At 32.5% G+C, this 11,462-nt stretch overlaps 1 protein-coding gene across 6 annotated transcripts; it reads left to right on the plus strand.

Annotated features, from left to right (window-relative positions):
- Positions 1–1,289: 1,289 nt before the first annotated feature.
- Positions 1,290–8,141, plus strand: LOC111695943 (uncharacterized). 6 transcript variants are annotated; one of them, XR_002763976.1, is made up of 10 exons: positions 1,290–1,383; positions 1,699–1,906; positions 2,101–2,204; positions 2,504–2,546; positions 3,228–3,322; positions 4,799–4,930; positions 5,160–5,226; positions 6,674–6,746; positions 6,901–7,016; positions 7,657–8,141. XR_002763976.1 is itself a non-coding variant. In XM_023465432.1 (10 exons), the coding sequence occupies exons 1-9, from the start codon at positions 1,322–1,324 to the stop codon at positions 6,982–6,984; spliced, it is 873 nt and encodes a 290-aa protein (XP_023321200.1). In that variant the 5' UTR covers positions 1,290–1,321; the 3' UTR covers positions 6,985–7,016; positions 7,657–8,140. The 6 variants fall into 6 exon arrangements, 5 of the variants coding, with proteins under 5 accessions (XP_023321200.1, XP_023321192.1, XP_023321219.1 ...); XM_023465432.1 differs by having other exon boundaries at positions 6,669–6,746; positions 7,657–8,140; XM_023465424.1 differs by lacking the exon at positions 7,657–8,141 and having other exon boundaries at positions 6,669–6,746; positions 6,901–7,026.
- The last annotated feature ends 3,321 nt before the right edge of the window (positions 8,142–11,462 follow it).

The raw sequence follows: 11,462 nt of genomic DNA on the forward strand, positions 1-11,462 counted from the left end.
GGGGGGGGGGGGGGGGCTTGGTCCATAGGCCCCAAACTGAGAGCCGGCTCTCTCTGAGGAAATTTATGATTTGAAATAAAAGCATCAAGAGATGAAAGACACAAAGAAAATATAATTGAATAAATGACCCGAAATACCCGTTAAATTGTTTTTCTAATCTTATTATTTATACTAATAAAGCGCATCTTCTATTTCAACTTTTAATTGTGGCTTTATCCGTGATCATCTTCTCTTTGTATAGTTTAAACAAAATCAAAATAAGTTTGCGGATTTCATAATATTTTTCGCGCATTTTCAAAATTTTACAAAAATAAAAAACTTTTTACACAAATTTTTAAAATTTTGATCATTTATAAACCTTCCCTGGGGTCACGTTAGGTCACAGAAAAAATTTGGGCCCGATCAGTTCAGCTGTTTAGACGTTTATTGGACACAAACAAACAAGCAACAGACAGACAGACAAGCTAAATTTATATATAGACTAGGCTTTTGGACAAACGAGAGGAATTGAGTTGCACTTGGATTGATACCGGTCTAAATGGATTTATTGGAGTAGGGCAGGCACTACATACAGATAAAAAGTTTGAGAACTAGAGTTTACAAATAGAAAGTAAGATAGAACTAGATTATAGAACGTAGGAGAACTAAAGTTTACAGATAGAAAGTAGAAGAACTGGAGTTTACAAATATAAAGTAAGAGAACTGGGTTTTACAGATAGAGAGTATAAGAGCTGGAGTTTACAGATGGAAAGTAGGAGATCTGGAGTTTACAATTAGAAAGTAGGAGAACTGGAGTTAACAGATAGAAAGTAGGAGAGAACTAGATTATACAGACAGAAACTAGGATAGAAAGTGGGAGAACTGGACTTTACAGATAGAAAGTAGGAGAACTAGAGTTTGCAGATAGAAAGTAGGAGAGAACTAGATTATACAGACAGAAACTAGGATAGAAAGTGGGAGAACTGGAGTTTACAGATAGAAAGTAGGAGAACTAGAGTTTACAGACAGGAAGTGTAAGAACTGGAGTTTGTAAATATATTTTTTGAACAAATAAGAAATAGGAATTTACGGCTTTTTGTTTAATTTTTAAGGGGGGGGGGCACGACATATTTTTTGAGCGCGTAGGCCCCCCCCCTGAGATAATGGTTAAATCCGCCCCTGATCTAGTTGCATAAAGGGATTAGACAATTTGAGGTTGTGGCAAACACTCAGTTCTTTTGTTTAATTGTTTTTTTAATCCTTACCAGGAAATTGTAAGGTTTTTCTTCATTTTTTTATGGATAAGTCCAATTTTTAGTCTTATTTTTATTTAGACGGAGTTATGACTCGAGAATCAGTTTTGATTAAAGAAGCGTGGATGAAGCAAGGAATAAATCCTCTAAGGAATATCTTTTTAAACCAGTTACGAAAAGTTAAAAAATGGTTATAAATTTCAAATGAAAGTTTTGTTTAAGATTTTGGCTTAAGTTTTGAATTTAAAGTTCTAAGGACACGTTTTCAAAAATGCAAATAGAATTTGTCAATTAAGAATTAAGGAACTATGATGATTGGATCATTTAATCTCAGAAATATTCTAATCAATGGAAATTGTCATTAAAGTAAATGACATTCCTTTGTGAAAAGCATGGACCTGCATAAATCTTGCTACAGTACTTAAAAGATATTTGTTTTTGATATAAAAGTATAAAATGATATTAGATGTGACGCGATGATGCCGAACCAGGCTGCTTGCTGTCCTTTTAACAGAAATAAAACATCAGCGGTTGACCCAGGTCGGCAGTTTATGCGGTTGGTAATAAAAAATGATGGTATGTGCTCGGTTGGATCGACGGAAGTCAATAAAATTGATCACTCGAGATATCATCGATCCAAGAAAAAGAAGTTGACAAAGGAACCTGAACACATGGTACAGTAGAAAAAAGAATTTTTTTCAACAAAAATATTTACATAAAAATTTGTTATCTTTTTGATCTGAAATAATAAAGCCAAAAATAGGAATTTTTTTATTTTGAGCATATTAATTACAATAAAAAAGAATGCCTTTTTTTATGCGAAAGAAAATATTAGAATTAAATAATATTCAATTTTCAATATCTTCAGTTTGAGATGAGTAAACAGAGTAGAGACTTGAAGGAGAACCAGGGAAACCTGGAGTACAATCGCAAATCTTCTGACATGAATCTTCTCTCTGGCTCAGAACCAAGGAACAACTAGAGCTTAAATTTTAACACTCAATTTTAACTTTTAATTGTTGGTCTACCTGGGGTCATGCGGGGTCCTACAAAATATTTGGTCCGGGTCGGTTCAGCCGTTTGAACGTTTTTTAGATACAAAAACAAACAGAAAAGCAAAGAATACACACAGATAAGTTAAAATTTGGGCCTAATCGGTTCGGCCGGTTTGACGTTAATTGGATACAAACAAACAAAACAGACATGCGAGCAAAAATATTTTTGTTATAAATATACAATTGATTTTGTGTTTATAAAGACTTGTTGTACAGAAATCAGGCATATAATCCCTCGGACAATCCCAGAAAATTTCAGGTAAACAGTTTTGAGGATTTTCTCATTTTCAATTCAGTGACGGAAGTTTAGGAGAAACTTTTACCTGCCATTGAAAATCCGAGTTTCCATTTTTGGGTGTACAATTATTTTTGTTAAAAAACAGAATTGAAAAAATTATAATCTCTTTAATTTGAATCAGGGTTTCTTTTAAATGGGTTTATGGATTTTTATTGTCATGAACGACGGATGTAATAGTCAGTGTCCCTCCATATTTAGAGTGGCATATTCGATTGACAACGTTACTCTTTAATTTTTGTTTGATCATCGACTGTAAAGAAATTTATGTTTTTCTCACTAAACATCGTGTGCAAATTGCAAACAATACCGGTTCACACTAGTGTACAGTGTGAACAGTAAACAATACCGGTTCACACTAGTGTACAGTGTGAACAGTAAACACCAAGCAAATGACTCAATATATTTACAAAAAATATCAAAATTCTACATCCTACGCTGTTCTTAAAAATTGCAATGAAAAAAAATGTTTTATTTTACACTTGGAAAATAGATAATAATATCTTTAAAGTATGATAAACCTTGTCAACATTTACAAGCGGTTCTGCAGATGAAATAATTATAATGGAGGGTCGCTTAAAATAATATCCACAGTCCCTTCAACATACATATTTATTATTTATTCAAATATTGTACTTAAATAAGTTGAGGAACATAGAGAGTTTGCTCCAGCAATACAATAATGCACCAAGTTCTCCGGAGTATGACAAACAGGAATCAATCCGTGAGCAGATCTCCAGGTAATTTTGTTTCTTTCACAAGTTCACTGAGAAATAGTTGGGTGGAAGTAATATAAACAATATAAGTAATAGTACAGCCTGTCACAGAAAAAAGTATGATTGGTAGGGTTTTTGAGGCCTTTTTTGCGTCTGGACTGGGGTGTTTTTTCGAGATTTTTTTTATTTTAAACCCAATTAATTCTATTATAAAGAAGTTTAAGATATAGGAATTATGGTTGTTCTTAAAACAAATTCATGCCGTTAATGACTAAGCGATTAAAAGATTTTTTTGAAAAGTCACAAAATATTTCATTATCAATTTTTTTTGCAAATTGTTGACCCACAAACTTACTCCAAGAAAAGTTGTGTATGAAGTTTTAAAATTCCGAGTTCCTTCTCTCTTAATACTCTAAAGAACTATGAAGGAAGCTTCTTTGTCCTATAGGAAACTATAAATTAAGCCATGTCGACTTTTAACAGCCCTCTGTTGACCTAATTAGTGAGTAGTTTTGAAAGTAATAAATTTATTATTGTAAATTTGTTGTCATATTGGCTACATTTAAACTCCATAACTGATATTTTGACCCTCAAGAAAAAGAAGGCTTCGAATGAACTTCTCAAGAATTAACAGTTGTATTAGAATTTTAAATGCAAAAAAGGGCCCCGAAAATCCTTCCCTCTTTATTTCGGACATTCCTAAGGTTTTATCATGAACTGATGAAGATAATATGTTTGTTATTTTATGTAATAAAAGGGACAGGCCGGCTATGTAAGGTAGTTAAACTGAGAATCCAGTGTTGTGGACAAATTCTTTAGGGTTCATTTGAGACATATAAAACGTTTCCGCGATGTATTATTACGGAGTTTGAGCGCAAAGTCGACGTTCAAAATCCCTAATTTGGATGAGTACGATTTCAGAATAGTTTTTTTTAAATTATTAAATAACGTCGACGAAAAATATAGTAAAAATTCTATAGTAAACTAATTGGATGTTAAGGAAAATATTTCTCAAGAAATTTGTCAATAAATCGAAGTTAGAATTAATTATTTCCTTTTTCATCATTATATTGAATTTCTTATTTTCTGTGAATTTGTTCGCAGATTTCTTCAAATTCTTCAAATGTCGTCGTTTTAATAAAAATTTCAGAAAATCTGCAGAAAATCTTTGATAAAGTGAGATTATAGGAACTAATAATTGAATAAGATTACTTGTTTTTGATGATAAAGAGTCGATTTTTATTTTCTCAACCTGTTCCTAAACAACTAATTAGTTTATTGTAGAATTTTTGGTTACATTTTTTGTCGTCGTTATCTAATAATTAAAAAAAAAAACATTTCTGAAAACTTATCCACCCAATAGTACGATTTTGAACGTCGACTTTGCTCACAAACTCAGGATTTACCGATCTTTAAAAATTTTTATGTCTCAAATGAATCCTAAAGAATCTGTCCACAACACTGCATACTCAGTTTAACTAGCCGGTCTGTCCCTTTAATTCTATATGATACCTGGGTAAGAATAGCGGATGGGTTCAGGCCAGACGAGATAAGGAAGTGCGGAGACGAAACTAGGGACAGAGAACAGAAGTCGAAAAGGAAAGAGCATAATAATGCGGAGAAAATTAGAAGGTGATTTTTAAAATCAAGGAACGTACTGCTGGTGGGGTAACTAATATCACCCCTAATCAATTCCTGCCTCAATCTCCACAAACTTGTTAGCATTTCAAAGAAAATGTTTTATGTAATTTAGTTCAGTCTGGAATTGTCAGGAAAAACTAGCTTTTTTGTAATTTAATTTTTCGCTAACACTCCCTTAGGATAAGTGCTTTATGACTGTTGTTAACGCGCTCTATTTTAGGATTCAACAGGCTAAATCTTTTAAAGATCTAAGCTGTCTAATACCAGACTTCTACAACAGTGGAAAGGTATAGTTATAGAACAGTGAGGGACAAAGACAAAGATGCAATTTGAACACTGTAAGGACGGAGACTATCGAATTAGCAGATTGCGAAAGTTTTGCAAACAAACATTTAGCGCAGACACCTTTAATGGGAATATTTTCTTAAGGGTTTCAAAATTTAGCTAATATTTTTACATAGTTGAATTTGCTGGGTGAAGGGTTTTCCGCGGATTTTTTCCTCGCTTTTTTGCCGAGAAACTGGATTTCGCAATAAATATCCGGATTTTTGCCATTTTGTTAATTTTTCTGCTTACTATGTTCTAAAAATCATCAAAAAACTAAACGTGTTGACATGGCCGGCTTATGATATTTTCCAGGGGGGAGGGATAATTGAAATATTGCGCGGGAAACCCCCCCCCCCATTAGGAACAAACAATTATCATACAGACGATGCAAATATTCCCTTCTCAACAAGCAAGGTAAGGCAGGCGGCCATGAGCCACAATTTTTTGCTCTTCAAAGTCAGTTTTTTTTTGTCTCCCAGCCATTTTTATTTAAAGTATAAAGAAAAGTCAATGTTTTTAACTGCAATTTTCAGAAGGCAATGATATTTTGACATTTTGACTGATCTCGCTGAACAGTGTGTTAATTTGATGTCGTAAAGTCAGGGGGGGATGATAGTTCTCTACCTGTGTGCTCAGTTAGCTGTACTGTACACTTACGACTGTTTACTATTATTGATATACTATAGGTTAGGCCAGAATCAACTTATAATAAACAAATATGCACTACGCTCTCTGTATAGTTCCTGGCCTATACAATTAGTAAAGGATTAGCGTACATCATCACTCTATACACTATAAGTTTGGTAAAAAAACATATAGACTTTGTTTCAGTTCTCCATAAATAGTGCAAATTCTTAGTTCATTGCAACATTCAGACTTATAGTTTGTGTTATGGTGCATTATTTGGTTTCTTTAGTTTGCTTTAAAAAATCAGCCATTTGATAGGTAGAACTGAATTTATATCTGGGGGAAAAAGTTGTGTTCTTATCAGTAAAAATAAACATTTTTATTTCTAGTTAAACCTTTAAAAGTACGTTAAAAATAAATATCTTTTGTTAGCGTGGCCAGATTTTTGAAAAACGCAGTCATGGCTGCCGGGAGACAAAAAAGCTAATATGTAGGATGAAAAGAAATAATTTATTTATCATGACCGCCTGCCTTCCCCGCTCACTCAACTCAAAAAGTTATGTACTTGAGTTTGACAAATAACAATAAAAAGCCTTCGTTAAGACCTAATTTATATTTAAACGTGAAACTTTTGTTGTTTCGTTTGGTCTAAAAGTAAGATTTGAATTTTTTGTTTAATTAAACTGTGTACATAGATCACGATTTAAAAGTAGAAAGAAGAAAGCAAAAAATGTCCAAATAAAACTGCAATTTATCTAATAATGATTTATGTTAGGATAGGAGCGGGACTTCCAAGATAAGAATCCTGACAGCAGCAAAGAAGCATTGTCTTGTTCTTCAACGCACTCTCCAGGTCAGTCTTAAATATTCTTAATAATGTTTAACTAGAATAAAGGTTTTTTTAACAGCTGCATAATTAAAAGGGGACCCCTCGACTTCTAATAAAATCTCCCTTTAATGTAGCAAGATAGCGAAATTAAGTGAATTGATTGCAATATTTGTTTCAGGCTGTAGAATTCGAACTGAAATTAGAACAAAGAAGGAACTTGGATCTCCTGGAAACTAAAAAACAATTGAACCAGCTGGTTTAAATGTGCATCCAGTTTGAGGCTTTAGCTTTAAAGTGTTAAAGGGACTGTAAAGGAAAAATGAAAGGGGGTATAGGCTGAAAGCTAATCACTTTAGCTCTTGATCGCGACCCATAAAAGTTATATCTGATGTTCTATCTCGAGAAACTGATTTACAACTTTGTCAAATTTATGCGAAAATTAATATATATACAATTTTGTATAAAAGTAGTGGGTTTAAAAAGATCAAATTCAGCAAATATGCAACCAATCTGAAAACGATGATATCCCAGAGAAAGCTAATTGTAACTTAGGTTTATTCCAATTCTAATTTTATTTTTGTTATTTCTATTTTTTATAGATTCAATTCATAATATTATTTATACGTCCGTATTGCTTGACCAGAAATTCCACCAATGGCAGTGCAGTAAAGTGGTCAAGTGATACAGGCGGAGACACGTGACCAGTATACTACTCTGCCATTATGGTGATAGTTCTGGTCACATGATTTAAGTTTAAGATTTTCTAAATTTTACATATATGAACTTTCGTATAATTTTAAAACAATTTTACATCAATTTCTCGAGACAGGAACATCAGATCAAACTTTCATGCATGGGTCGCGATCAAGAGCTGAAGTGATTAGCTTTTAGCCTATACTCCCTTTCATTTTTCCTTTACAGTCCCTTTAATGAGAGAATAAACAATGATTTTAAGCCACAAACTGTTTTCCGGATTACTTATGTAAGGAAGGGAACTGCTTTAATTCTGTGAATCAAACCAATTGGTAAATGTGATTAATAAACATTGCAGTAGTCTGACAAAGTACCCTGTGGAGACTTATAAGTTCGATACTTAGAATCCTAAATGTAGAACTACTTTATTTAGTATTGAAATAGTTTCTACTATAAAGTAATAGTATTGAAATAGTTTCTTTTACTTTATATTGAAATAGTTGAAATAGTGTTGAAAAAGAAAATTTAGCAATTAGTTCAATATTGATAATTTTTCCAGTTTATGCTTTACTAACTGGAGAAGTGGATTAAAGGCCTAAAATCCCAACGACATGTGAATACTTACACAATATTTTTAATTTGTATCATAATTTGATCTCACTTAGTATTATTTGCATAGAGAATAGAATATATATTAGAGAGGAATTTAAATAATCTCTCGGTATGAATTTTTTCAGTTCAGTGTACAAATCATGTAAATGTTCACAAATTATGTGCAGTAGAGTACATTAATACAGTATGTTGCCTATACTATTCATTTCAATTTCGCAATTTTTAAAGCTGTTAAATAAACTTTTGTATGAAATAGGTGAATTAAAAACATCATTTGATTTATAGTTATAACGGAAATCATCGTTTGTAAAGTGAAAGGCATAGAGTCTATGTGAAATGATCATTGGTCAATTATGAAACTAGCCTATTACATAATTTGGTTTTCTTTTAACATCATTTTGGGATTTTCTATAAAATGATATTCCAGGGCCCAAAAGGTTATATACTATAAAGCATAAATATGTGAAGTACACCTGCAGTATGAAAATTGTATAACAAAATGGCCGTTTTACACTTTTTTCTAGAAAATTCCCCTCTAATATATACTCTATTCTCTGTGATTATTTGAAACTGTTACTCATACATTTGTTATGTTAAATTGTTATTAGTTAGTTTCATTTAGACTCAATAATATATATTAAAATAAGTATTCAAACTATTGAAGTTTATTGTATCTTGTATATATATATATATGTATATATATATATATATATAATAATTCATTATGCTCTAGGGGTAAAAATTTAGAATGTAACATAATCTTTTCCCCAAATAATTCATTTATTTCCCCCAAAGCAGAGAGTTAATCCTTTTAAAAAGTATCTGGGGGGGATTTAAAAAAAAAAATATAAACCCCTGAAGTGCATTAACTAAACAGTTATCTTTGAATTGTATTAATAAAAAAACTATGTATGAAGTTATCTCAATTAAATATGTATCTAGTAAGCATTTTTTGTTAAATCAAAATTACTAGCTATTTACATTTACAGGCGCCAGAAAGTAAAAGGTAACCATGACTCCTGTCATGAATATGCAAATACGTCCAACCAACTTTATAGGTAATGTAAGATGAATACAAGACATTTAATGAATATCTATTCTTTTTTCCTTTTGAAACAAGACTATGAATTATTTCATGTTCTAATATTTATGGGTATCCTGATCCAGTAATCGTCCAGGCCTATGGTTTGCCCAAATTGTTGAAAAAAAAATTTTGTGAAGAAACTGGAAGTTACCATGGATCAAATACTAGATTTCTCACTCCTTGAACCGCACCCAGAACCGAACCCTATATCCGGCCCCTCCTATATACAAGAAATTACACAAACATACTCCCACTCCTTTTCACAGAATATACTTAGTTTTAGTCTGTCCATATTTCTCATCGCTAAATAATATTCTTCTTCTGAATATCATGTTGCATGATAAACGTTTAAATTTCTAACAGTCCTACAGGTTTTTAAAAGTACGGAGTGGATTATGTCGCCACCTGCATATATATTTACGCTCCCGGAATTAAAACTAAACTATTAAAAAGGCGTTTAACTTATTGTGTGTGAAATATTAATATTAACCGAAACAATTGGGTTCAATTTCTTTTGTGTGCACTACGAAGGTCTTCAATCTTTATACAACAAATTAAGCACAACAGAGCCGAATTTTTAAATTTTAAGATTTTAATCCAATAAACATATGTAGGATAAATGTCCTAACTTAATCATTTCTGTCTCCCAACAAAAGTATAAAACAGGTCGTCCAACAAAACATGACGATTTAGTGACGACAGGAAGATCGTCCTTGCACTTTGAAATCTTTGCGGCATTCAAATTCTCTATGTTCTTACTGTGTTACCATAGCACTCATACATTATCGGAAATTATCTTTTTTTAGACAAAAAATTTTTATTTTCGTAAGGATACTTGGTTTTAACAAAATTGACATGTTTAATAAACAATAGTTATTGGTTACGAAAATGCATGTTTTACAAATATATATGGGTTATAATACTATAGCTAGTTGCATAGTTAGTAAGATTCGAGAAATAAACGATTGGTTTATAAAGTATAATCTTGACAATTTTTTTCCATGTTTCGAAAAAAATCTGGTCTCAATTATCAACATTTTTTCTGCAGTAATTTGGCAGGAAAAATAAATAGGAATCATTTATAAAAGATTATTATGTCTGCTAGAGTTTATTTTATGAAAAGGGTAAAAGACTGTAAAGATGTGTCTATAATGTCTCCGCAAGATGAACAGTGAAGACGGACAAGTTTACTCTGTTTGTATACTGCAATATTCTTGTTTTACTAAGTACAACCGTATGCATGGTCAAAACATAAACAAACAAAATGTGAACATAGCAGACGAAACTCTTACAGATTACAGCTTTCTCAGTAGGTATCACTATACTTGATCAAAGAATTATTTAAAAAACGATATCAAATTCGTCACTGAATTCCCATGTTTATTGGGTCTCCCAGTATAAGGTTGTCAAGTGGACGCTGACTAGGAAAAAGCGCTTGATTAGCGCTCTCTTAAGTAAGTTGTTGTATTTGAAATTACGAAGCATTGCAAAACCATTTGTTTTAGGACTGTGGTTGCCAGGAAGGCATAAATGCTCAAATTTAAAAAAACGAACGGAAAACTCGTTCATTTGAAGTTTTTTTCCTCTACTAGATTGGAGTCGAGTTTTGTCAGTGCATGAGTTAACATGGATTGTTAACAATGCAATCTGGCGTATTTAATCGACTAGATGTCGGATCAAAGGAGATGGCGATAAAGTTAGAAGATTTTGAACTAGGAGTCTTCAGAGATTAGGTGTCGGAGTTGCGTGTCTCTCAGGTTCTCAGCAAACTCCAGAATCCGGGTGAGACTGGAGGTAGGTCCTTGGGTTTCTTCTCGTCGACGTTCTGTCTGAAGTGCAGAGTTACCAGAGCTCCACCCTCTCGTCGGGAACCATTAATCCACCGTACACATTATCTATGAAGAAAAATTGCTAAGATCCAAATATTTGTTATGGCATACAGATATTCAGCAAAAATGTGCGATTACAAAAATTGCGGAAAATACGATAACTTATACATTATTGAAAAGTCCTTGAACTAGCGAACTCAAAAATGCAAATTAATCGAAAATTAATTTGTTAAAGACAAACTGATTAAAGGACTGACATGCTTTAAAGCCGCCTGTGCTTGAAATAGTGCTAATCTTTGCAAAACTTTTGCACTCTACTTCCTTTTGTCGTATACTTTACACAGAGCTCGAAATTGTTAACTGGATGTGGATCTAAATATAGATATAGCCTGTATATATATAATAATGCATTCACGCAATATTTCTGAGGTCTGATGCTATTGGTTTGAAAGTCCAGCTTAAAGACAAGTACGGGGCTTGTGATTATGGTGTGCATAGATTCCGCACTCCCTTCAGGACCTT

This window comes from Eurytemora carolleeae, unplaced genomic scaffold (assembly GCF_000591075.1).
Source record: "Eurytemora carolleeae unplaced genomic scaffold, Eaff_2.0 scaffold11, whole genome shotgun sequence".
In the NCBI taxonomy this organism is placed as follows: domain Eukaryota; kingdom Metazoa; phylum Arthropoda; class Copepoda; order Calanoida; family Temoridae; genus Eurytemora; species Eurytemora carolleeae.

Coding starts and splice junctions, on each gene's coding strand:
- LOC111695943 (XM_023465432.1), top strand. CDS start 1,322: ATGACTCGAGAATCAGTTTTGATTAAAGAAGCGTGGATGAAGCAAGGA. Junction 2,547..3,227: donor ACAATCCCAGAAAATTTCAG/GTAAACAGTTTT, acceptor TACTTAAATAAG/TTGAGGAACATAGAGAGTTT. Junction 3,323..4,798: donor ATCCGTGAGCAGATCTCCAG/GTAATTTTGTTT, acceptor TGTCCCTTTAAT/TCTATATGATACCTGGGTAA.